General features: G+C 41.8%; 1 protein-coding gene across 3 annotated transcripts in view; it reads left to right on the top strand.

The window, feature by feature from the left end:
* Nr2c1 (nuclear receptor subfamily 2 group C member 1) overlaps positions 1–27,885 on the top strand; it is a 52,146-nt gene that overhangs the window by 11,136 nt on the left and 13,125 nt on the right. For all 3 annotated transcript variants that reach the window (XM_052165543.1, XM_052165544.1, XM_052165545.1), the window contains 8 exons: positions 5,514–5,708; positions 7,273–7,351; positions 8,857–9,036; positions 13,161–13,308; positions 13,396–13,486; positions 14,934–15,118; positions 15,858–16,017; positions 25,173–25,294. In XM_052165543.1, the coding sequence (XP_052021503.1) occupies positions 5,514–5,708; positions 7,273–7,351; positions 8,857–9,036; positions 13,161–13,308; positions 13,396–13,486; positions 14,934–15,118; positions 15,858–16,017; positions 25,173–25,294 (1,160 nt within the window). The remainder of the gene's footprint in view (positions 1–5,513; positions 5,709–7,272; positions 7,352–8,856; positions 9,037–13,160; positions 13,309–13,395; positions 13,487–14,933; positions 15,119–15,857; positions 16,018–25,172; positions 25,295–27,885) is intronic.

Raw genomic sequence — 27,885 nt, 5'->3', positions numbered from 1 at the left:
GGGAGAGGGAGAGGGAGAGGGAGAGGGAGAGAGAGAGAGAGAGAGAGAGAGAGAGAGAGAGAGAGAGAGAAGGGACGGGAGAGGAGGGGAGAGGAGGAGAGAGGGAGAAAGAAGACGACAAGGAGGAGGAGTAAAGGAAGACAGACAGGAAAGAAGGATGGAAGAACAAACTCTCAAAGGTGTCCTCCCACTCCACAAGCATGCTATGGAGTGTATGCATGCACATGGTCAACACACACACACACACAGAGACAGACACACACACAAGTAAATGTAAAAACAATAAGAATATAAAAGTAAAAATCAGGCACAATATAGATCAGTGGTATGATGCGGGCGATTGGCTTATAGCCTGATAATAACCATGTATGTCTACTTCTGGCATCGGCCGTCTGTAATAATGACAGTAACGCCTGGGATTGGTCCCTCGAGAGCGTCTGCCTCAGCAAGCAGAGGCGCTTCACTTCCTAAGCAAACCTGGCACAGGAGGTTAAACCCGGAACCCACAGAAGGGTGAAAGGAGAGAAACAGCGCCAAGAGTTGTCCTGTGACTTGCATATACATGTAGTGTCTCTCTCTCTCTCTCTCTCTCTCTCTCACACACACACACACACACACACACACACACACACACAATATTAATAACTAAGCTACCTCATATAAGTGAATCCTATGTTAATAGTAATGCTGATAGTGAAATAAAAAAAAAAATTAAAGCTTCCTCGGGGTATTTACACCTATAAAAACGTCTCGACTTGCTGGGCTACTTCACGTGGCTATAATCTCAGAACCCAGGAGGTAGAGGCAGGAGGATGTCAAGTTCAATCCCAGACTACGTATAAATAATGGTGGACAGAATAGTTAATTTTAAGAAAAAATAAAAATGTTTATGACTCATTAGACAAAAATCTTTCTCTTCAGAGCTCTGCCTGCCCCGGTTCTGTTCTCCGTTCATATATAACAGAACTCCTGATTGCACGCTGCAAGTACCTTTTGCAAAGCTATGTGTCATGTTTAGGTGTGGTACCAATGGACAATTTCCACAGCTTAGAACTATTAAACTATTCCCTTCTTATTTTTAAATCTGACTCAAAACCAACATATCCTAATAGGTCACACAAAGAGACTGATATGAACTCGTAACTTCATTGAGTTAGACATTAAAAGAGTTCACAGAAATATAAACCACCCCCACTCTTACTGCTACATATTTAGTAGAGAAAGAGTTCACAGAAATATATACCACCCCCACTCTTACTGCTACATATTTAGTAGAGAAATATACTAAGCAGTCACAAGCTATTTCCTATCAGTATATGAATTGTTTTTAAATGAATAAAGGGTTTTTAATTATCTTGGAAATTGCATTATACCTCCCTTCAACCCTAGTCTCTTCACTTTATTTCCACAGGACAGCCAGGGTACCTAGAATATGGTCCCCAGGCCTCCGGAACTTCCTTCAGCAGTGGTGCAGGGGATCCTGTGATCTGTCCCGGCAGCCCACTGGTTTACAGATAGGCAGTCATGAATGCAAATGAAAGGTTCTCCAGCCTGGGTATCGGTTGGGGGCATTTGCCAGAGCACATATTTGTGGTCTAGATAAAGCAAGACCTGTCCCCTGTCACCAGGGTCTCTTCCATGGCATCACACAGCCTCACCCTGTAGTCTTTCTAGTCCAGGAGAAACTTGGTAACGTTCCTCTTGAGAGTGGCATTTCTTGGCTTGCCCCTCCTTTGAACCTCTGGGACAGATAGGGAGGGGCCTTCCCATTGTTGATCTTGATGTGTATGTCGGTGAGGGGGAAGGTTCCCCAGTGCAAGTGCTACAGCTCTGAAGGAAAAAGTCCCCTGGCAGCTGGGAGCCAAGGATTACCACAAAGTCACATCACAGAACAATCCTCACACAGATTTACTGGGCAGGTAACCGAGCAGGAGGCAGGTTTATATAGGGCTTCTTGGGGAGCAGAGCTTTCCAGGGTGGTCTGATCTTAGAGAAAGCTCAGGGATTGGTGGGATTCTGTGGCTTGATCTTGAAGCTCAGGGATTGGTGGAATTTCATGCTTTGGGACTGCTGTTTCTACCCCCCCCCTTCTTCCCCCCTCCTTGGCCCTGATCTCTGGCTTAGGGGTCAAGTCAGGGTCAGAGTATTCTTTTCCCTGGCACTTTTACTCAGTAATGTCAAATTTTCTTGCTCCTGACATTTTGAGTATAGAGAATTGTTTACCTAATTACAGTTCTTCTCCATTGAAGTCCAAGTCTATTGTCTTTTCGATTATTCTGTTATACTGTAGTAAATAAATACTCTTTTATGGATCGAATGTTTCAACCCAGTGACAATTAAATCATGCATATACCTAATTCTCTTTTCTAAAAGCTGACTGAATGCTGGACTTTTAATTACAATGGGTATTGTTGAAAGAAACAATCTGCACTCAGACAGACAACAGTTTACCCATGGTGTGCTGGTTAGTTTTTATGTCATCTCGACCTAAAATAGAATCATTTGGAAGAAGGAACCTTATTTGAGAAAATTGGCCCTGGCCTGTGAGTAAGCCTGTGGATTCTTGATTGATGGTTGATCTGGGCGGGCCCAGTCCACTGTGGGCAGTAGGTACCACCCCAGGCTGATGGTCCGGGGTGCTGTCAGACAGCAGGCAGGCTGAACAAGCCATGAGGAACTGCAGTAAGCCTGGATCCTCTGCTCCAGTCCTGCCTCCAGGTTCCTGCCCTACTTGAGTCTGCCCTGACTTCCGTCCACGATGGACTCTGATGTGGAAATATAAACCCTGATATAAATCCTGTCTAAGTTGCTTTGGTAATGATGTTTTATCATAACTGAAACCCTAAGTAATTCACATGGTAACATTTGTTACAAATGAACTGGAGGTTCAAAGCTCAGTTCTGTAGGACGCTGAAAGTTACTGAAGTGAGAGCCTAGAATTGGTAGAGGTACCTATGAAAACTATAATCGAAACCATGAAAACCAAAACTACCCAGACCTGGTAGAAAGAAGTATTTACCTAATCCAATCTAGTGCTCAACAAAGAAAGTTCAAATGGTAGCAGCTATAACCAATACGAAAAACTTCTTTAGCCATTCAGAACCTACTTTCAAATTTTACACACAAGTTAATTTCAGAAAAGTAGAAAAACATATTGAAATAAATTTGAAAGTTGGCTCAAATATTAAATCAGCTTAATAAGACGTATTTTAGGAAATACTAGCCAGGCGGTGGTGGCACACGCATGTAATCCCAGCACTCTGGGAGGCAGAGGCAGGGGAATTTCTGAGTTCGAGGCCAGCCTGGTCTACAGTGTGAGTTCTAGGACAGCCAGGGCTATACAGAGAAACCCTGTCTTGAAAAAAAAAATACTCGATTTGTAATAAAAATTGTTGTTGTTGAGGGTTCCCTCCTTCATGGATTTACTCTGCCATAGACCATCCTATCACAGCAGAGGCCACTCTTGTCCTTACTGCTCAGCGCCGTGTTCCCTGACCACCCTCCACTGACTTCCAACCCTCAGCGCATCCTGCCGGTGTAACTCTCCTTACTGGGTTCTTCTAGCTCCCTTCCAACCCTCATTCGCCCTGCTCCCTTCCAGCCCCGCAACACCAGGTGGAGAGAAAGAATGTTAGAGGGGAAAGGGGGCACAGACCTTCACAGGGTGTTCTGTTTCCTAGGGCCACTCCAATCTTTGTCTTCAGGGTAGCTCTGACTTCTTGTCAAACTACAGCAACAGCAACCGGGAGGAGCAGGGGGCGGAGCAGCAGCAGCCTGCTGCAGCCGCAACTGCCTCTTCCTCCTCCTCCCCTTCCTCCTCCTCTTCTTCTTCCTTTTTCCTCTTCTTCAGGGAGCCCCCACCCGCACCCCCACCCGCACCCCCACCCCCAGCCCTTCTCCGGGCTCTGGTGTTTATTCCCTCCCCAGAGTCCCCAGAATTAAATTATTCTGCAGCTGGCAAAAGCCATGCCCCTCCCAGAGCACGGGACAATCATAGTTTAACAGCTGTGGGCCGAGTGAAGCAGCCCTATATCCCGCACCTGGGATTAAAATGAAAACAGTCGCATAACGTAACTGTTTTTAGAGACCAGAATTCTCACTACAACATCCAGAGAGGTGTTTACCAGTCCGGTCTAATCCTACTCACCCTCAACATGCGGGTGCTGTTTCCTCCCAGTGTCGCTGTTTGTATGTGCAAGCACATCTCGACAGTTTCAGGACATTTCTTGTCTGTCCCTTAATTTTACTCTCAAACATTTCAAGTCTTCTTCATACTAAATGTAAAAGACCCTTTTTTTCCAAAGTGAAATCTCCCACTCCTCTGCTCCAAACCCTTCGGCAGCAGTTCTCGATTTGTGGGTCTCAACCCCTCTGGGGGCTCCATATCAGATATCCTTCATATCAAATAGTTACATTACAATTCACAACAGTAGCGAATTACAGGTGGGAAGTAGCAACGAAATACTTTTATGATCAGGGGTCACCTCCACTCGAGGAACAGTGTTAAAGAGTCGCGACAGTAGGAACGCTGAGGACCACTGCCCTAAGGTGTGACTCGGTTTTGCATGGTGGGAAATCTAGGCTTGGCGGGTCCTAGGGAGCCAGGCTATAATCTGTTCTCCACTGCCTGTCATCCACAAGGCTCCCTCCCTTGCTGTGATTGGTCCCTCAGATGCATGAAACATCCCCTGATTCCTCAGAGCGGCCTTGCACGCTCTGCTTCCTGTGTCTGGGATGCTCTGTAGTTCTAATACTGGCTGTGTTTTCCATCTTTCACCTTTCTTTGCTTTCTTTCTTCCACAGCACTTAGGATACCTACGACACTGATTTGTTATCAGTCTTTCCCCACTCATGTAGAAGTTCTGTGAGGGCAAAGACAAAGCTTTCACAGTTGTATCTAATAACCCAGAACAACAAATCGGTGTTGGTCTAAGCCAGTGGTTCTCGACCTTCCTAATGCTGCGACCCTTTAGTACAGTTCCTCATGTTGTGGTGACCCCAACTATGAAATTATCTTCGTTGATACTTCATAACCATAATTTTGTTTTTGTGACTCGTGATGTAAGCCTCTGTGTTTTCAATGGTCTTAGGCAAGCCCTGTGAAAGGGTCTCTTGCATTCCCCAAAGGGGTGGAACCCATAGGTTGAGAACCAGTGGTGTAAGTGAGACATAGTGAAAGAAGGAGGAAATTAAAACAGTGACGTCAACTAACCTGCCATTGTACCTTTGCAAATTTCACACATGCTGGCTTCTAGCAGAATTTCATTAGACATAGTGTTGCCATTTAAAAGGAATATAACTGGCTTTTCTAGCTTTGTTTTGAGGTTAAAATTGATTCATTAAAGAACATAAAAGTCAGGCACAGTAGTGCATCCCTGCTCTCCAGGACTCCGGAGGCTGAGGCAGCAGGCCATGGGTTCAAGGCCAGTCTGGCTACCTAGCCAGACCCGTCTCAAAAAGTAAACAAACCTGATTGAGTTAAACAAATTATTAATGTGCCATGGTTGTGTTAGATTGTTACAGAGCAGCAGACTGGACAGAAAATCCAAATCGTGACAGCACTTGACCACAGCACACAGGGCAAGCAGTTTATCCTGGCAAACCATGAGGGGTCCGCCCAGGGGAAAGTCTTCCTCGCAACTCCAGACGCTGCCGGTGTCAACCAGTTGTTTTTTACCAGTCCAGATCTCTCCGCACCACACCTCCAGGTAAATGATGGTAAACAATGTCTCTTCTCTTATACGGGGAAACAAAGATCAATATAAAAGTAAATCTGAAAGAAGAAACTAGAACTCTTTGCTAGCATCCTAATAACTATACCTAGTGATGAGCTCCTGATATAATTTAATAGGCTTAGTAGTTTACCCAACAGCACCTTGCTAATCTCACTAATGGCCACTTATGTGGTGTCTTCATATAGGAGTCATAATTGCATAAGTATAATTACTCCCATTGATACCATTTATGTATAACTCCTTTTCTTTTTTTTTTTTAAAAAAGAATCCAAGCCGGGCGGTGGTGGCGCACGCCTGTAATCCCAGCACTCTGGGAGGCAGAGGCAGGCGGATTTCTGAGTTCGAGGCCAGCCTGGTCTACAGAGTGAGTTCCAGGACAGCCAGGGCTATACAGAGAAACCCTGTCTCGAAAAAAAAAAAAAAAAAAAGAATCCACAACTATTTCTTTTAAAATCCACAACTATCTTTTTATTTAAACCCACAACAGATGCGAATCCCCCGCATCCAGCTGTGTTAAGTGTTTCTGAACGCCATGCCATTCAATGCTAGTTTGGAAGGGTTCTGAACTGTCAAAGACAAATGTCGTGAAAGGTCTTATACCTTTTAGAATAATTACACATATTTTATATGAATAACATCAATGTGTATGAGTGGCTTACTCATGTATTTGTGTGTTAAGCTTTTAAAAAAATATTTATTTATTTCATATGTATGTATATACCTGAGGACATGTATGCACAACACAGGTGTATGCACAACACGTGTGTATGCAGGTGCCTGTGGAGGCCAGAAGATGGCATCGGTCCTGGAACTGGACTTACCCATCAGTTATGGATTCCTCATGTGGGTGCTGGGAACTGAACCCACTTTGCAAGAGCAACAAGTGTTCTTAACCACAGGTCACCACCAGTTGGGTTTTGGTATGCTGATTTTGAGAGAGTTTCACCATGTAGCTCTGGCTGGACTGGAATTAACTAAGTAGAGCAGGCTGGCCTTGAATTCACGACGATCCACCTGGCTTCCCCACCCCACCCCACAATACTAGGATCTAAACGTTGTATCATCCAGGCCAATCATTTTGTTTTATTTATTTTTTTCTTTTTAAAGATTAATTTATTTAATGTATACGAGTACACCATTGCTCTCTCCATACACACCAGAAGAGGTTCATAAGATCTCATTACGGATGGTTGTGAGCCACCATGTGGTTGCTGGGATTTGAACTCAGGACCTCTGGAAGAGCAGTCAGTGCTCTTAACCACTGAGCGATCTCTCCAACCCTCATTTTGGTTCTTAATGGAATTGTGATTGCGGTGGAAGAAGTGAAAACATACATACTTATGGTTTTTGCCTGTATAACACTGAAGTTTTTACCTATGTATGAAAGAACACTAGCTTAACTGTATATTCATATTAATAGGATTCTTAGTTTTAAGAATAATTCAGGTCACAGTAAGAAGTAACTCCAATTCTGTATTCTTTCCATTTGGGCAGCTTGGAGCTGTTGCAATTAATAATATTTTTCTTCTTTTAAAAGCTCTTAACAGAAAATTCTCCTGACCATGGACCAAATAAGGTTTTTGATCTTTGTGTTGTGTGTGGAGACAAAGCATCAGGTATGATTAAAAATAATCCTGTGTATGTTAAACTGTCAAAGTAACTGATCCTCAGCTGTGTTTCCTCTAAAACAGTTTATTTTTATTAAAGAATAAACAGAAGAATATGTTGTTTTTAGGCTTCATATTTGTGGTCTATAAAACTTCACTTCTCTCTCTCTGGTTTTTATTTGTTTTGTTTTATTTTTTTCTTCAGTGTCAATTAATTTGATTTATAATAGTATAAAATATTTGTTTTGGTTTCACTGTTTAGAAGTAAACACATAGAAAAGTTTTAAATGTAAAAATTAAATTTGCCAAAGGAATCATTGAAAATTGAATTGTGGCCTTTAATAATACATTATGGTGTTAATATATTGTTATTACACTTCCCCAAACCCTGCTCCAGGAATTTAGATGACACTGAGTTTCAGAAGTAGAAGATTATTTGGTTAACATTTATTTGCTGTTCTGAATAACAGCAGACTTAGTTATTTTCCTATCCAAGAATGAATCAGGCCCAACCCTGACTAGCTTCTCCATCAGATAGGGTCTGTCCAAGACAGACTCGGTGGTCATAAGTTGGTCATAAGTGCTCAGAGATAAGTCATTTAAGTTCTGACCTTTCCTTACTTCCTGTCAGAGACACACACTCAGCCTCTGGTCATATATATGCACAGCTTGCAATGGGACAGAGGTTAAGGGCCCAGCTTGGTTTTGTTAATTCTTTTTTGAAATTTCATTGCATTAATTTGTTAATATTGTGTGTGCACATATGTGTGTATGTGTGTATACTCATATGTGCATATGTGTATGCATGGGTGTGTGTGCCCAACACCTGTGTGGGCTAGAAGAGATTGTCAGTTCTCTGGAACTAGAGCTACCAAAGCATGGTGGGTGGGGGCCCTGACCCTGGACTTTCTGTAAGAGCGGCAAGTGCCCCTAACTGCTAGTTCATCTCTCTGGCCCCAGAGAGCTGAGTTTTGAGTTTTACTCAAAAATTTTGAAAGTAGAACTCACAAAGAAAGATAATTATATTTCCATGACTAGGTATCACTTTTTACTTTTCTAGACCATATAGCTTTAATATTAAAATATCTGTTATAGCCAAGGATGCAGATCATTGGTAGAATGCTTTTCTAACACGTATAAGGTGCTATATTTGGTCCTCAGAAGGAAGAAAAGAAAAAGAACAAAAAAGTCCAAACAAACAAACAAACAAACAAAAAAACCCACACACTGTTATACAATATATGACAAACTATTATTTGTAAGTTTTCTCAGAATTAAAAATTTTAACATGCATAATAGAATTTTTGATAATGATTTTATTGTCTTTCCTATTTAATGCTTATTAAATCACCAGCACAGGATTTAAATTTTGTTTTCATTTTTATGCACTCTAACATTTTGAATGTTACATTATAAAATTTAAAACTGTATCATTATTAAACTTACCACCAGATATGGTTGTTTGATTTTCTACTTAAATAAATCCTGTATGTTTTAAAATATTTCACCTCTAGGACGCCATTACGGAGCAATAACTTGTGAAGGCTGCAAAGGATTTTTTAAAAGAAGTATCCGAAAAAATCTAGTCTACTCGTGTCGAGGATCCAAAGACTGTATTATTAATAAGCACCACCGAAACCGCTGCCAGTACTGCAGGCTCCAGCGATGCATTGCCTTTGGGATGAAACAAGACTGTATGTACTTGCTGTAAGAGAGGGGTGGGTTTTAACACTTCAGCGAATGGAAACTGCATAGGAGTTAGCACATTTAAGCAGCTCAAGTATACGTGTTGAAGTAGCTACTTTTCTGTCCCTGTGACAAGATGTCACAACAAAAAGAACTAAAGGAAGAATAAGGTTATCTGGGTTTATGGTTCCAGAGGGCGGGAAAGCACACTGAGCTGGCAGGACCACGAAGCAAGCTGATCACATTTTAGCCCCAAGAGGAAGTGGAGTGAGTGCATAAACCCTCCAGATTCACTCACAAGGACATGTTTTCTCCAGCAAGGCTCTTCTTGTTCAAACCATGGCATGTGCCTTTTAATCCAAAGCTGTCCAACTAACAATAGGATATACACATATATGTATTTATTATTTAGTAAGCAAATAATTTTGATAAGCATATCATTTGACACGTAGCACTCAAATGATTTTTGTAAGTTGTCTCAGAATTTAAGAAATGTAATGTGCATGATAGAATTTTTAGTGATTTTATTGCCTTTCCCAACTTTTCAGTAGCATTGTTAGTGTTATATTATAAATCTTAAAACTGTGTATCATTAAAAACTGTGTATAGTTAAAGCAGCTAGACAGCAGTGTGCTTTGTGACCAATGCCCAAAATGTGGTCTCGGTAACAGCAGCTGATCTGTCCATGGGCTAAACAGTAGAATGTATCAGCACAATCTCAACCCAGTTCTCTGTGACTGGTTACACTGCTGCCATCGTAACAGAGGAAGGTTGGAAACTCAGCAAAGCACAGGGACAACTAAGGGGTGCCTGCAATTTTTTGACAGTTTGCTCTCCCCTCAGCCCCAAAAGAAACTATGAACTTAGCAAAATGTTTTACCTCCTCTTTAGGTATTACAAGATTCTCACAGATATCTCATTTTGTACAGATGAACTTATGTCTAATATAGATTTTTTTTTAACTAGAAAGGTACCACTTAGGCTTCTTCTATTAGTATTATCTTCAATTGATTAACTTTCTTTTTCTTTAGTTCTATATATACAAGGGACATGTCACTTCAGTTCTTCCTTCTTGATAGTGAGATTTTTTTTAAGAGTTCTATTTTTCTTCCATTCGAGTGCTGAAAGATTGTAGAAAGGTGGGAATAACAGGTAAATTTGGAAGTGGCACTATTTGGAGGTATGGCCTTCTTGGAGTAAGTATGTCACTGTGGTTGTGGCCGTGGTCCCAGCTGCCTTCATAACAAGAGATGGAACTCTCAGCTCCTACCTGCATGCCGCCATGTTCCTGCCATGATGACAATGGACTGAACCTCTGAACCTATAAGCCACCCTAATTAAATGTCGTCCTTTATAAGAGATGGCTTCGTCATGGTATCTGTTGAAAGCAGTAAAATGCTAAGACAGAAGTTGGTACCAGGGACTAGGGTATTGCTGTGATATGCCTGACCATGCCTTTGTTTGGAAGAATGTGGATTTTGGGACTTTGGATTTGGGAAGCAGTGGAATGCTTTAAGTGGGGCTTAATGGACCAGTCTAGTAGGAATATGGAAGATTTTATTGCTGAGGGTGATTTGAACTGTGGAAGCCCGGCTCTAGAGGTTCCAGAGGAGAAGAATTTTAATATGTGGCTGAGAGACTGTTCCTGTGATATTTTGGTGGAAAATGTGGTTGTTTTTTGCCTTGTGTGAAGAGTCTACCTGAGGCTAAGGTAAAGAGATTTATATTAATTGCATTGACAAAGGAAGTCTCAAAAAAGCCCAGTAGAGACTTTGTTCTCTGGTAAAGGCTCATGAAGAACATGAAGAAATGTTCATGAAGAACATTTTGAACAGGCATAGCAAGCTGAGAAAGGAAAAAAAATGTATGGTTCAAGTAATAAAGGAAAACCAGGAAGTGAAACTGAACTCAATCTTGTGTTCAAGGAGATAAAGAGACTAAAGGAGTGGTGATCTCAAGGCAAGATCCCACCCAGCTAAGCTTACTGTTTGTGTTTGCAGTTGAACAAGGGATAGTTTGGACTTTCAATCTGGGGTGAACTACAATCCAGAAATGAAGAGAACACTTGTGATCATGATCTTGAGGCTAGATCTTGAAGAACAGCGGCCATGAAAAGCTTGGGCTCAGGCTTGGTGTTACACACCTTGAATCCCAGGAGACCAAGCCAGACAGATCCAGGAGACAAGGCCATCCTAGGATAGAGCAGGTTCTAGGTGAGAAAAAGCTTAAATCCAGGCGTGGTGGTACACATCTTTAATCCCAGCATTCATGAGGTAGAACCATGCAGATCTCTGAGTTCAAAGTCAGTCTACAGAGCAAATTTCAGGACAGCCGAGCTTAGGCAGTGAAGGAGTTGGAAAACAGAAAGCTGGAGATAATGTAATAGAACAAGGGGGAGCATGTTCCAGCCCCAGAGAGCAGCAAAACTGGGCAACTTCGGCCTTGTGGCTCTGGCTTTAGAGCCAAGAATAGAAGGGACCACTGGGACATTTGATACTGGTTAGCTGGAGCTAAGAAATTAGCAGTGATTAAGAAGAGACCAACATCACTGAGGTAAACTCTTGTGGGAAGTATTTTCTGAGAGCACAAAGAAGCTGTGTACCTGAGATAGCCAAGGTTGTTCATTGTATTGTAACTGTACTTGGTAACATATAAGAATCACCCAGGTGGTACTGGTTTTGAAGGCATGAAGGGGTCATGGAAAGCAGCTGAGGTTCGGCACTGTGGAAGGTCATGGAAGGCCATTGGTAAAGGTGCAGCCTTTGTTACAATTGATGGCCCAAGATTAAAGGGGTCATGCAAAGGATTTGAGGTCTGCCACCAGGAAGAGAGCCTATGGGAGGCTATTGGTGAAGCCTAGTTGTAGCAGAAGACCACGGTATATTAGAGATGCCAGTATCACAGGATGACCACCAAGAACAGTGGCAGCAGCAAAGTGGAGTCAACCAAAGCCTAAGTGCTACAGAGGGCAGAGCTGGAGAAGAGGGCAGAGCTGATGCCAGCCCTTTAGAGGGGCCCAGAAGATCATGTGTGGATCCCAGATATTGGAACAATAAGCGGTAATGTTGAAGTTACCTTGGAGATCCCCAAGATGTTCAAGATACCAGAACTGTGGACTATCTGCTGAGGAAAGCTGCTAACAAAGTGAAACCAACCCAGGAGAAAGAAGTTTGTTGCAGTCAACAAAGATAACAAAGATGAAAAAGGAGTTGAAGATCTGAAGAGCACTTTGACATCAGACATGGAGATGCAGAGTTTGAAGTTTGCCCAGTTGGTTTCCTGTCTTGCTTTGGGGATTACAGTTAAGTGATTGGATGAATCTCAGAATAGACTTTCAACTTTGGACTTCTTACACTGTTGAGACTGCTATGAACTATGGGGACTATGAAGTCGGTGTAAATGTATTTTGCATTATGCTCTGTTTAGGTATGGCCCCCCATAGACTCATATGTTTGACCTATGGGGGCTAAGGAGCAGAACGTGGCCATTTGAATATAGTAGGCCCAAGGAGTAGCACTATTTGGCCTTGTTGAAGTATGTATGCACTTGTTGGAGTAAGTGTGTCACTATGGATATGGGCTTTAAGACTGAAATAGAGAGAGGTGGGAATAACAGGTAAGTTAACCAGTTTTACTAATAGGGAGTGTGGTGGTTTGAATCTGCTTGGCCCAGGAAGTGGAAGTATTAGGAGATGTGGCCTTCTTGGAGTAAGTGTGGCACTGTGGGGGTGTGCTTTAAGACCCTTGTCCTGGCTTCCTGGAATCCATTCTTCTAACTGCCTTCAGAACAAGAGGTGGAACTCTGAGCTCCTCCAGCCCCGTGTCTGCCTGGACGTCCACTGCCATGCTCCCACCTTGAGGTTAATGGACTGAATCTTTGACCCTGTAAGCCAACCCCAATTAAATGTTAAAGAGTTGCCTTGGTCATGGTGTCTGTTCACAACAGTCAGAATGCTAAGACAGGGAGCAGTGATGTTGAACGTGCATAGATTTTGTAAAGATTGGTGGCTGTCTTTGGAATTCAGCTGGAAGCAAGTATCTCTCTCATTAACCATGTTAGAAAGAAGAAGCTTAGATTTACAGATTTCCATTGAGTCTGTATTGTAGTGTAATTATCTAACATGTTTTTGTAGCCGTTCAGTGTGAAAGAAAACCCATTGAAGTGTCCCGAGAAAAATCTTCCAACTGTGCAGCTTCGACAGAAAAAATCTACATCCGCAAAGACCTCCGAAGCCCTCTGGCTGCAACGCCAACCTTTGTGACGGACAGCGAGACTGCCAGGTGCCCTACAGCTGACGTTAATCAATGCTTCGTTTGCTTCTCTTCCCAGAGCTACTAAGACTAAAACCTGTGCCTCATTTGTTGCAGGTCAACTGGTCTGTTGGATTCAGGAATGTTTGTTAATATTCATCCGTCTGGAATAAAAACAGAGCCAGCTATGCTAATGACACCAGATAAGGTATGCAGCATAATTTAAAGGCCTCCCTCCCCCATTCTGCTGGAGTCTGAGCCTTTAGTCTCACTCATCCCGTGCTCTGTCTACTGCAGAGCAATAATTCCTGTTTCCTTTTTCAGAAGATTCTATTTATTTATGTGCTCATGTATATGAGTGTTCTATTTGCATGTATGCCTGCACGCTAGAAAATAGCATCAGACCCCACTATAAAAGTGGTTGTGAGCTACCATGCGGTTGCTGGAATTGAACTCATGACCTTTGGAAGAGCAGTCAGGACTTTTAACTACTAAGCCATCTCTCCAGCCTCTAATTCATGTTTCTGAAGCTAAACTTACTGGATAAAAAATTTCCACTATTAGGCTACTAAAATCTTATCTCTAACACAAAAGCAACAAACATTTAAAACTGTTCCCAGTTTCTTTCATTTTAAAATAAATGTTATCAGAAAATTAAGGTAAATCCAAGTGCCCCTGCTCTTCCTGTGCAGTGACTTTAGCTCCCGAGTGGTATGCAGAATGCTTCTGAGAAAAGAGGGGCAGCCGATGCATTTATATCCCATACCAGCTTGTTCGGTCAGAAGTTTTGAGGGGTTAGAAAGATGGCCCAGTGGTTAGGAGCACAGATTGCTCTCACGGAGGATGAGAATTCATTTCCCAGCCTTTGCATGAGGCGGCTCACAACTGTCTGTAACTCCACCTCCTGGGGATCCAGTGCTCTTAGCTGGTCCCACAAGCACCCACACTCATCTCAATATACCCACACCTACACACATGTAAACACACAGTAGTTAAGAAATAAAACTAAGTCTTTGGGCCTGGAGAAAAGAGATATCTTAGAGGTTACGAGCCTTCACTGCTCACATGGAAGACCCTCACTTCCCAGCACTAGAGCTCAGGTGGCGAACAGATATACATGCAGACAAAACACCCATGCACATAAAATTAATTCTTTTGATGTTAAAGAAAATGTGGAAATTCTAGTAATATTAAGTCAATGCTAAAAAGAATTCAAATTTTTAGCTGATTTAATTTCTTTTTAAGGAGAAAGTAACTATGACTTGGATAGATTAGCTAGTAAGTAGAATAGTATGATTTTTGTTTTAAACTTTTATAAGAACTCGTATCTATTTTAAAGCCTGTATTTTCCTCAAGACTCAGTTTGTCTCTGTCTCTCTGTCTCTGTCTCTTTCTCTCTCTTCGGGCAGGCTCTCTATAGCCCAGGAAGGTCTAGAGCTCACTGTGTAACCCACGCTGGCCTTCCATTTGTGGCAATCCTTCTGCCTCAACCTTCGTGATTTGCGGGATTACAGAAACCAGCTGCTGTATTCATCAATTTAATTTACTAATATGCTTTTCTTTTAGTATTTCACGACCTAGAACTTGATATTTAAGGTTTTAAAATATATCAGTACCACCTTGCAAAATGTTAGTGATTTCTTCTTTTCTTAAAGGCTGAATCGTGTCAGGGAGACTTAAGCACATTGGCTAGTGTGGTCACGTCATTAGCGAATCTCGGCAAAACTAAAGACCTTTCTCACTGTGGCGGGGACATGCCTGTGGTGCAGAGCTTACGCAATGGCGATACGTCCTTTGGTGCATTTCATCACGATATTCAGACCAATGGTGATGTTTCAAGGTAGGGTCTGCGTGGTCTCATCTTCTGAGTCTCATTTTAATTGACCAAAATGCCTTTACATTAAAGTCTATCTATGAAAGTTTCTAGAAACAGTATTTCTGTAAGATTTAAAAAAAAAAAGGTAAGGTACTATAAGGTTAAACTGAAAATCTGTAGTTAGCACAGGTCAAACACACTCCATTCTGAGTTTCACAAGCAATAAGTGTATCTCATAAAATTAGTGCTGAAGTCTGGCACAAATGATTCGTATATGTAGGAATAAGTGTGAGGATTACTCTCATACGTGAAGAGATTGTAATTTCTTGGTAGTATGTAATACTCCTCGAAGTACACTTACTAAGTTTAACTTGTTGACTTTTGAAACAGTGCCAAAGGTTGCTGCAATCCAGCGGTCAGTCTGTCATACAAGAAAGCTCTTTTCAGAAGCATGCTTAGTTGTTCTTTTCTTGCTTTGTGTGTGCACACCTCTGTCAGACTGTGGCACTGGAGCTGGGTTCCAGGGCCTCCTGTCCCAAGCCTTCTACCACTGAACCATAACCCTTCCCTATTTGCAAAAGAATTTTTAGCTTCCCTCTCCATTGTCCTCGGTTCTAAACCCAGGGCCTAATGCATGCTAGACAGCCTTCTACACTATTCCCACCGTCCCTTGACTTAAATCTTAACTCCAGAATTTTGCCTAAGAATTTCATTGTATTGTTGGAGATTGGCCAAGCTCACAGCTTCTGCGGTCTCCTTACAGGGCTTTTGACACTCTCGCGAAAGCATTGACTCCTGGAGAAAGCCCTGCTTGCCAGAGCTCAGAAGAGGGCATGGAAGGAAGCATGCATCTAATCGCAGGAGAACCGAGCTGCGTGGGGAGAGAGGGGCCGCTGCTCAGCGAGGCGCATGTAGCTTTCAGGGTATCCTTAATCTCTTTATGTCATGTGACTGTTTGATGTCCATCTTCCTTTCAACCATCAAAATTGACCTGTTACACTTTTAAAGTGAGAAGTTTGCAAATTCCTGGTGGAATTTCAGAACTGAAACTATGTTTCAGCGCAATTAGTTGGTTAGATTTTAGACTCGGTAGCTTTTTCCTTTTTTCTTTAAGCGTAGGCAGTTATTGAGAACTGAAGGCACCACTTTGTTCAATGCCTGCCTATCACTTTTTAAGCATTAATTGGTGTCTAAGACCCAGATATTTTGCTCTTAGGTTAGAAATGATAAAAATGATAAATGTGTGTGCCCTTACCCTAGCTACCCTTCATTGTTGTCACGTGAGGGCGCACGTCACTTAATGCATTTTAGCCTCCGGTCTGCATCTGTTTTAAAACCATTTTGGAAAAGGAGCATTTGAAATTACGTTTGTTCTCCTAAATACATTTTGCAGTGGTGCTAGGCATGAAAGCGACATCTACCCCATGTCCATGCCCCAACAGATGCTACGCAACCCGTACCACGGCTCAGCTCAGCCTCAGTACACGCCCATGACCGCAGCAATGCAGGTGGACTGTTAGAAATGAGATGTTATCCAAATTAATATGCCCAACAGAACTTGGAGGTGCTCACCACGGAGACCTCATTAATATGGTAGCGGACCCCCTGCTGGGATCTTTGCTCTGCCCGCTGTGAATACTATTAGGAAGGGTTGAGCAAGGGGATGGAGATTATACTTAGCAATACATAGCAGTTCCAGAACACATGTGAGAATGGTTTACAATAGATTATAAACCTTCCAACATTTCTTAGGAAAAACATTTTTAGCTGTTACATGATAAATGTCTGTACTGTCAATAACTATGTGTTTCACCCATTAAAAATAATAGACAGAAGGTCAATGTATCATAGACTAAAGCACCACATAAGATTGGTACTTCAAAATTCAGCCTGGTTGAACTAGCCACAGAAAAATTCACTGTGGCTTAATTGCTGTAACGTGATACACCAATTAAGTAATCAGGGAAACCAATTCTCATATAAAACCTTACTAAAGATAACTTGGAGGAAATAGTTCAAGCATCTTATGTGCACCTCACAGGGGACGTTTTCCTGCGTGATATAAGAAAAGGTAACGAGAAGGATTAACGCCATTTTGTTGGAGCTGCAGACAAGGGATCAAGGCAGAGACTCTTTCCCATTGTTCGTTCATATTCTAAGTAAAATACATTCTTTTGTGTTCTCAGTTTCATTTCCTGCTCTGGACTTAGATTGGAGGGAGGACAAGAGAGCTGTAGCCTGAGGCCCAGTGCAAGCCAGGCCACGTGGCTGCTCTAGGCAGCAGCGGCCAACCTGCGTAGAGCGGTTCCCATATTCTTAACTGGAGGAAATAAATGCTTCGGACAGAGAGTTAAATGAATTCAAACTTCGGCTTTCCTTTGTGGAGTTGGTGGGCTCTCTCTCCACTCCTGCTTCCAGTCTTGGGAAGAGGGTTCTTTTCAGTGGTTCCAACAGTCACTTCCTGGTCTGTTCTTGGGCTGGGGTTCTCAGCCTGAGTCTGGGGCGGACATCCTCATTTAGATCATGACTTCTGTCTTAATCCCTGGGCAAAGCAGGACTTGGTTCCCCACTGCTCTGCCTGGCTGGTGTAATCTGCACATTCTCATATCTGCTCTTTCAGCTGAGCCATGCCTTGGTCTCCCAGATGAGCTGAAGGTTTTTGTTCCTTTTTTTTTTTTTTTAAGATTTATTTATTTTATGTATATTAGTAACACTGTTGCTTTCTTTAGACACAACAGAAGAGGGCATCAGATCCCATTATAGATGGTTGTGAGCCACCATGTGGTTGCTGGAAATCGAACTCAGGACCTCTGGAAGAGCAGTCAGTGCTCTTAACCACTGAGCCATCTCTCCAGCCTGAGCTGAAGATTTTATTCTCAGTTTGTAGTTGAACTAAGATTTGTATATTTTAGTCGTATTAAAAGCAGCCTAAATGTAGTAAGGAGAAAGTATCTGATATAGTAAGTAGAGGAGGTAAAGAATCTAGGATAGTAATAATAATTGATACTTTTGTTTAAGGACTTTGAGTTATAATTTCACAAATCTCTTTCACATCATTCTTATAAGAATAACTAAGGTAAATAGGACTTCTGTCATTTAAAGTAAATATATGGGACAAGAATGAGGTGGGTTCTAAAAGCTGACATGGAAACTGATCCTATAACCTGTCTTACCCATAGATGTGACTCTCCTCCACCCGTAACTGCCCATGCTCATCTGTTACTTGAATTTTCTCCTTCTTGTTTATTTCCATCGCTATAGTTAAAAGCTCTTTTAAAATTCGAGCTTGAAGCTGGGTGGTGGTGGCGCACGCCTTTAATCCCAGCACTTAGGAGGCAGAGGCAGAGGCAGGCGAAATTTCTGAGTTCAAGGCCAGCCTGGTCTACAGAGTGAGTTCCAGGACAGCCAGGGCTACACAGAGAAACCTTGTCTCGGAAAAAAAAAAAAACCAAATCCAAAAGAAACAAAAAAAAAAAAAAAAAAAACAAAAAAAGTTCAAGCTTGAATTGTCACAATAATATTTGATGTTCCTTATATCTTCTCCATCTTGTCCTGGATTCTGAAACCACTGTAATCTTTGTTAAGAATCACCCCACTATGTCACTTGACAATTTATAACAAGGCCCTGTCACTTAAATCAATCAATCAATATATTCCATAGCTTCCATTGCTCATGTGGGAATCATTTCAGGCTCTGTCATGTGACCTTTCAAGGCCCTTCCCACTCCGAGTCAAGTCTCTGTCACCTCTTGCTCAGGCCAGTCCCAACCCTGACCACAGTTCTCACTGTTGAGACTTGAGTCCTGAGACAGCATCTCCTCATGTTCACAGCGATCCATCAGTGTGTTGGATGACTAATCCAGAGTCATGAAACCTTGAAGGAGAATTCACCTCTCTCAACAAGTCAAATGAGTTTTTGCAAGGTTTATTCTCCCATGTATACCATATAAAACTGCCTGAGGTGATTGTGGGGAGCAGAAGTAGGGGGATTGACCAGGATAATCAGTCCTATAAACAAGGGATGCCATGAACCAACAACGTAGAATACTTGTCTGTCATCGCAATGCGTAAGAGGACTGCCCTTCACGACCAGAATATGCTATGTGGCAACACTCTGTCTCAAAAACTCCAGATCCTCTGCAGCTGGAGTTATAGATAATTTTGAGCTGTGATGCGAGTGCTGGGAATTGAACTCAGGTCCTCCACAACAGCAGCCAGTGCTCTTAACTGCTGAGTCAAATTCCAGATCCTCCCCCCACCTGACTCCTCTCTCTCTGTCTCTCTGTCTCTTTCTCTCTCACAAGCAAAAATCAAACAAACCAGAAGTAGAAAGAAATGTATAAGAAACATACACACCATAAAAACACAAAATTGGAAATTATAATATACAAACAAAAGGAGATCAATTCCTGTAAGAATTAGGTAAATCTTTGTGCCTAATTTTGAATAAAGAACATTGTTCTCTATTGAATTTTTAAATTGGAAATACATTGTTCTCTCATACAATACATCCAGACCACAGTTTCCTCTCCCTTGGCTCCTTCCACTCTCACCCAGCTTCTCTCTCTTTCTCTCTTTCTTTCTCTCTCTTTTTCCTTCAGAAAGGAGTAGGCCTCCAAGAGACAACAACCTAACATGATAAGCCAAAGCAAAAGCCTTCCTATCAAGGCTGGACAAGGCAACCCAACCGGAGGAAAAGAGACCCAAGAGCAGGCAAAAGAGTCAGAGTTACACCTACTCCTTCTGTAAGAAGTCCCACAAAACACCCAGATAACAGCCATAACATGTGCTGAGACCTGGTGCAGACCCACACAGACCCCATGCTTGTCAACCCAGGCTCTCTGTGAGTCCACCTAGGCCCTGCTTCCTTGGTTCTGTGAGCCATGTTCCTCTGGTGTCCTCAATCCCCTCTGACTCACTCCACAACCTCACCCTCTTCCTTGACATTCTCTCTGCTCTCGTGGGAGGGACCTGATGACCTCCAGTTCTCTCTCCCTCTCGCCCTCTCCCTCTCTCTCTCTCTCTCTTTCTCTCTCTCTCCCCCCCCCCTCCTCATAATGCTTGGCTGTGGGTCTGTGTTCCTGCTCTCCCCCATCTGCAGCCTGCAGCTAGAGGAAGCCTCTCTAAGGACCACTGGAAAAAGCACTGCTCATGTTTGTCTTTCTGGGTCTCGGTCATCTCACCTCAAGATAATTTTTTTTCTAGTTACATCCATTTGTCTACAAATTTCATGATACCTTTTTTTTCTTTTAAGTCAGCGGAGTAGTACTCCATTGTGTGAATGTACCACATTTTCTTTGTCTATTCTTTGGTTGTTGGACATCTCTGAACATAATTGGACACGTGTCTTTGTAGTATGATAGAATATCCTTTAGGTATATGCCTAAGAGTATGGTTTGGTCTTGAGGTAGATTGATTCCCAATTATCTAAGGAGCCACCAGCGGCAGAGGAGTGCCCCTTGCTCCATGTCTTTGCCAACATGAGCTGTCACTTGAAACTCAAAATAGTTTTGAGTTTTATCTCCCTGAGAGCTCAGAATGTTGAACGTTTCTTTAAGTGTTTCTTAGCCACTTGAGATCCCTCTATTGAGACTTCTGTTTAGATCTGTATCCCATTTTCAAATTGGATTATTTGTTTTTGATATCTAGTTTCTTGAGTTCTTTATACATTTTGGATGTTTGTCCTCTATTGATGTGGAATAGGTGAAAATCTTTTCCCATTTTGTAGGCTGCCATTTTGTCCTTTTGATGGTGTCCTTGTCTTACAGAAGCCTTTCAGTTTTATGAGGTTCCGTTTGTTAATTGTTCATCTTAGTGCCTGTGCTGTGTTCTGTTCAGGAAGTCATCTCCTGTGTCCATGTGCTCAAGGATATTCCTCACTGTCTCTTCTCTCAGGCTCAGTGTATCTGGTTTTATGTTGAGGTCTTTGATCCACTTGGACTTGAGTTTTGTGCAGGGTGATAAATATGGATCCATTTGCATTCCTCTATGTGTAGACATCCAGTTAGACCAGCACCATTTGTTGAAGATGCTTTTTTAAAAAATTATTCAGTGTGTATTTCTGGCTTCTTTATCAAAAATCAGATGTACATATTTATGCCTGAGTCTTCAATTCAATTCCATTCATCAACATGTCTGTTTTATGTTTTATGCTGATAGCAAGTGGTTATTGTTACTATAGTAGTAGTTTGACATTAAGGATGGTGCCACCTCCAGCAGTTCTTTTATTGGTCAGGATTGTTTTATCTATCCTGATTTTTTTTTTCCATATGAAGATGAGAATTGTCCTTTCAAAGTCTGTTAAGAATTGTGTTGGAATTTTGTTGGGGATTACACTGAATTTGCAGATTCCTTTTGGTAGGATGACCATTTTTCCTATGTTTTTCCATCTTCTGATATCTTCTTTAATTTCTTTCTTCCAAGACTTAAAGTTTTTATCATGCAGGTCTTTTACTTGTGTGGTTAGAGTTACTTTAAGGTATTTTATATTACTTGAGGCTATTTAAAAGGATGCTGTTTCCCTGATTCCTTTTCAGTCTATCTATTTTTGCCATGAAGCTCAAGTTGCTGATGATTAGTAACTATAATGTGGATTCTGGGAATCAAACCCTGATCTTCTGGAAGAGCAAACTATGTTCCTTCCTAACTGCTGAGAAATCTCTCCACTTTTTGACATATATACATATAGGAGGACTACTGATCTTTTTGAGTTAATTTTGTGTCCAGGTAGTTTATTGAAAGTATTTATCAGAACATTTTTTTCTACCATTTTTTTCTACCCAGGAGTCTGTGAAGGGTTTTGTTTGTTTTGTCTTGTTTTGTTTTGTTTTAGGGCAAACAGGAGTTTCCTGGTGGAATTCGTAGGATCACTTATATATAATATTATATCATCAGTTAATAGCAATACTTTGGCCTCTTTGTTTTCAATTTATATCTCCTTGATCTCCTGTAATTGTCTTATTGTTCAAGCTAGAACTTCAAGTACTATATTGAGTAGAAATAACAGCCAGAATAGTCAACCTTGGTCTTGTTCCTGATTATAGTAGAATTTCTTTAAGTTTCTCTTCATTTAATTTTGATGTCGGCTATTGGCTTATTGTAAATTGCCTTTATTATATTTAGGCATTTCCCTTGAATTTCTAATCATCTCCTCAGGACTTTTATCATACATGGATGTTAGATTTTATCAAAGGCTTTCTTAGCGTCTAATGAGATGAAATTGTGTGTGTGTGTGTGTGTGTGTGTGTGTGGTGTGTGTGTTCCTTTAAACCGTAAGTGTGTTTATGGTAGATTACATTATTGGTTTTTGTATATTGAACCATCCCTGCATCTCTGGGACGAAATCTACTTGATCATGGTGGATGATCTTTTTGTGTTCTTGGATTTGGTTTGCAAGTATTTTATTGAGTATTTTGCATCTATGTTCTTAAGGGAAATTCTCTTTCTTTGTTGAGTCTTTTTATGGTTTGGGTATCAGGGTGACTGTGGCTTCATCAAATGGATTAGGAATGTGCCTTTTGTTTCTATATTGTGAGACAGTTTGAGGGGTATTGGTGTTAACTCTTCTTCCAAAGTCTGGTAGAATTCTGTGATGAAATCATACCCTGAGCATTTCTTGGTTGGGAGATTTTAATGACTGCCTCTATTTCACTAGAATTTATAGGTCTGTTTACCTGATCTTGATTTCACTTTTAAGTTTTCTTTTTTTTACTTATTTTTTTTAAAATGTTTATATGTATGGGTGTTTAGCCTGCATAGATTCCTGTAGAGCATATGTATAACAGTGCCCTTGGAGGTAAGAAGAGGGTGTCAGATCCCCTGTGACTGCAGATATAAAAGTTGCTAGCCACCATATGGGTACTGGGAATTAGACTCCTCTGGATAAGCCGCCCCTCCTCCTAACCAGTGAGCCATCTTTCCAGCCCTTGTTTTTTATATTTTATCTGACATTTATAGAGAACTTTTCTATCTTATTGATGAAAACGTTTTGATCTCTTTGGTATCATAGATACCTTTTAGAATGTGATCAAAGCTATATACTAATCCCCTAGAAAAATATTATTGACAGTTGGAAAGATAGCTCAGTCAGTAAAGTCTTGCAAGCCAGGGCCTGAATTTGAATTCCAGAATCCATGTTAAATAAAAAAAAAAAAAAAAAAAAAAAAGACAGCCGCTAACCACGGTGCTGCACATCTGTAACCCCAGCTCTCTGGAGACAGAGACTGGCTTCCCCGGGTCTCCCTAGCCAGCGGGCCAAAACTTGAGCTCCAGGCCAGTGAGAGGCTCTTTCTCGACAAAAAGATGAACAGTATGCTGTGTTGGGAATGAGGTTGTCTTCCAGCCGGCCTGTGCACTCCCACATGTGCACATGTGTACGCAGGAGCACACGTGGAAGAAGAATACATAAGGTGCAGCTACATACCCCACCCAACCCCACAGGCAGCCTCTGTTGAGCAACTGTAGTCTCCCGCCCTTCCATGTCCCTGTGAGGGACACGCTTCAGCAGAAACTTAGTCATCTACATTTTATTTTGCCATTTTTTTTCTACCTAGGAGTCTGTGAAGGGTTTTGTTTGTTTTGTCTTATTTTGTTTTGTTTTAGGGCAAAGCTTGCCTCAGAGCCCAGACTGCTTAGAACTTCCTGCATAGACCAGACTGGCCTCAATTTAAAGCTGGTGGTCCTTCTGCCTCATCCTCTCCAAACCTGGGATTACTGGTTTATACCACCACACCTGGCAGATTTTCCCTTTTACTATCATCTCAACTTGTCTTACTAATTTTAATACTTCTAAGATATTCTACAGCAGACATTATTCTTTTTGCTAGTGATGGAAATTTGGGTTTTCTCTAGTCACTGTTAGAACGGACATCCTTACACTGGACAATGACTTCTTGTGTGTATGAGTGTTTTCCTAGAATAGATTTAGAAATGGTGCCTGGAACCAGTAATGTATTAGTGTCTCAGGTTTGGGGGTGGGTATTCAGAGTTACTTCTTGTAGAGCACTGTTGATCCAGAACTCCAGCAGGTGCTAAGGTCCAAAATATCAAGCATTTATCCTAAAATGGTTCCAAGTTTAGATTTTTGGATTCAGGGTGTTCAACAGTGTTTAAGGTCACAAGCTGTAACTCAGTTTTCCAGTAGTAGATTATCAGCCAGATTTCCTCTGGATTAGCCATCGGTCACTGTGAGTACTCATTTCCCTGGGTCCTCACTGAGGTCTGTGTTATTGCTTCAAAACAGGAAAAGTGGTTCTTACATATGTCACGTGTCGTAGTGTCATCTCTCCTTGAGGTATTCAGAATGCTTTCAGAAGTATTTAGATGGATGGTTTCGTATCATTGTGGGCAGACACTTAAAATAATTATCTAAGGTCAAACTGAATATCAGATTTTTACACTTATTTACTTGTTTATAATAATGCAAACTAATAGCCTTTGAGTTGCTTGCCTATGAATATTTTCCCATAGAAGACTTTTTTAAACATACTTTTGTATTTAGTAGCAAGATTTTAGGATAGAGTAATGCAGCTTTTTGAAGGATTGAAGGGGTGTTAGTGTTGACCCTGGTTCCCATACGTTTTATGTTGCTTCCTTCGGGCCATTGCTGTGCAGTGTCTGGGCGCATGCTCTCCTCGGTTGGCACCAGCGGGCCTGCGTCACTCTGGCTGCCTGCTACCTCTGAGGGTGTAACTGTAGCCTGAATGAGGGGCTCTTGTGCATACAGGACTGCTTCTGACGCTGGAATTTACTGTGTCCCATTGGTAGAGAAGGGAGAGGGGAAGGAAAAACACCCACGCACCAAGACAGTAACTTCATAAAGCAAGCCAGATTGCTTCATGCTTGACAGCCATTAGGTGAGAGCGTCTGGATGTCACTTTGACAGAGTTCATGACCTGCTCATGCTTCCTAAGCACTACCGTAATATCCAGTGACCTGAATGATTTCAATATTAAGTTTTTTAGGTGAAGATATCAGATTCCTATATGATGTGTTATATTTATATTCAAGTTTTTCAGAGAACTGATCATTTAGAACTTGAAACCATGAGATAATTTACCTAAATCCCTGTTCATGCTAGCTCACCATGCCTTCTCCTATGCCCGAGTACCTGAATGTGCACTACATTGGGGAGTCGGCCTCCAGACTGCTGTTCTTGTCGATGCACTGGGCACTTTCCATACCTTCTTTCCAGGCGCTAGGGTGAGTGTTTTGAAGTCCTTGAATATAAATGTGATTTTTGTGGCACACATGTATTGAAACGAGAAGTTCGTTTGGGGAGGATTTGTATTGCAGAAGAGAAATGCTCCACCATTCTAGTCCTATGAAAGTTCATGGTAATTCATGACAGCTAACCACTCTTTTCTCTGTTACTTTTGTGTGGAAGAGTAGCTGTGTTTTGTAGTTTAAACAAGGTAATAATCTGGGTAAGTGGAAAACACCAACTGACCGTACTGGCAGTGGCCGTAACTCAGTGATAGGAGTGTCTGGGGGTTGGACAGAGGCCCAGTGGTTAAGAGCACTGTCTGCTCTTGCAAAAGACCCAGGATCTATTCCCAGCACCTACCTGTGGCCCACAGCCTTCTTAACTTCAGTTTCAGGGATTCTGATGCCCTCTCTCTGACTCTGCTGCTGGCTCCAGGCCTGGACATGGTACACAGATACACATGGTGGCAAAATACGCATGCGGACATTTTTTTTAAAGAAAGGATATGTTAGAACTGAGCTATGTCCAGCCTTGGGGCCATGGGCCACATACAGTCAAGGACAGTTATAAATGCAGCCTAACAGGAAATGATACGCGATATAGGATTTTTTTGTGATGTAGTTAATTTTATTTATTTATTACAGCTTGATGTGATCTTTGAGTGAACTTTGTGATGACGTGATCTTTGAGTGAACTTTGTAGACGGCAGTGCCTTGTGCAGTGTCAAAGGCCGAGTACTCCTACTGGACAGTTGTCCTTCCCCCCTAGCCCGCCCCCCTCCCCACAACAACAACAACCTTATTTCAGTATTCATCACAGGCATAGCATCAGCAAGCTATATTTGCCTACATGGCTTTGTTTAAAATAAGAGGTGATTATTTTCCAATCATCTAGTTTCCTTCTGAAGAAAGAAACAAAACTGTCCAGTGACCATTGTACAAATTGCTCTGCCTATATTCTGTTTTGAAGCAACCAGATGAAATGGAAAGTGGTCTGCTCTAAGAAGTCAAACCTTTACAAAAGTTTGCCAGCCTTTGTTTAAAGTAACCGGCGTGTGACAGGGACAGTGCCAAGCCCATCGCAGACAGCGGGTTTTAGTTTCCTCACAGGATTCTCCTGACTTTGTAACTACTCTCTTTCCTACTTTCTTGACCTGTTTTCCCACTTGACATCTGCACATAACTACCCTGCCTGTCATTACAATGCTTTGACTAGAACTAAACAACAAAGGAACCCTGATTCCCAAGCAAGAGCCGACACCGTGATTTGGCTCCTAGATAAGCAGAGATCTATAATTTCACAGAGCAGAGGCCTGATTTTTGAGTATGTAACCTTTGGATGAGTCTTCCTTGTTGGTCTCAGAAAATATTCAACTTTTTAGTAATCTTCCAATATTTTTTTAAGAAAATAAAATATGGTAGAAACAATGTCTTATGATTTGCTAGGCATTAAGTGCCATGGCCACACTGGTCACTGACACTTGGGCCAGGAAAGCAACGTAGATCTGTACCCTGCCTCTCTGGAAAAACTGCATTATTTTAGGAAAGATTTGGAGGTCTAATCTGAACTCTTTCAATTAGTCACACCACCATTGTTTTTAAATACGTGTTGACTGTGCTAATCCTGTGGAAACAGCCGAGATGTTCAAGAAACCAAGAGCAGAGCCTGAGGTTTCTGCTTATAGAGTAATTAAGTTTACAGTGGCTGCCACTTGTCTCTGTGCTCCATATTGGAAATCAGTTTCTGTGCACAGGACTCTTAATTAGGATAGCTGTGGAGCCCATTAGCTGCTATGTAAACTCGAACTTCCCCTCTCTGCCTAGATAATCTTTAAATCCTTTTTATGCCTTGACTTAATCAGATAAGAGCTGGATGCTAATGGTGGGAAATTCTGTTGTGTGGAGATAAAACTTTTAAAGCTGACTGACTTGGGGGCTGGATTTTTCTGGCTGGATACAGAGATCTTCCACAAAGCTCTAATTTTACAGAGAGACTCAGACGATGGTAGGCAGACATGTTTGCTCTGGTGACTTGGTGGGGGATTGGTTAGTGTATTTTGTATTTTGAAATATTTGTGTTTTGAAAGGCCTCTATATTTAGTAGGAGTGTTGGTTTTCTGTTTTGGATCTGTAGTTTAATGTGTAGGAAATTCATTCTGCATGACTGAGGTCCCTCAGATGAAGAAGCTAGGATTAGCTGGTGTACTTTGCCTACAGTGTAGGCAGCAGCAGGCCTGCCCACTCTGAGGATTTATTTTGTGTGTGTGCATGTAAGTATGCATCTCTCTCTCTCTCTCTCTCTCTCTCTCTCTGTCTCACCGTGTGTGTGTGTGTGTGTGTGTGTGTGTGTGTGTGTGTGTCTGTCACATGTATTACAAGGCACACATGTGGACATAGGACAACTTAGGGGAAATCAGTTCTTTACTAGTTTCAAGGACTGGAGTCATGCCGTCAGCTCAGCAGTGAGCACTTTTACCTGACGAGCTTTTTTCCAACAGGGTCTAACCCAGGCTAACCTCAAACTCCCATCAGTCCTCCTCTCCTCGGGCTCCTGGGTGGTGGGATTTCAGACTTGTGCTACCAGGCCC

The sequence above is a fragment of the Apodemus sylvaticus genome, chromosome 20 (assembly GCF_947179515.1).
Source record: "Apodemus sylvaticus chromosome 20, mApoSyl1.1, whole genome shotgun sequence".
In the NCBI taxonomy this organism is placed as follows: Eukaryota; Metazoa; Chordata; class Mammalia; order Rodentia; family Muridae; genus Apodemus; species Apodemus sylvaticus.
This window is presented reverse-complemented; position numbering and strand designations above follow the sequence as displayed.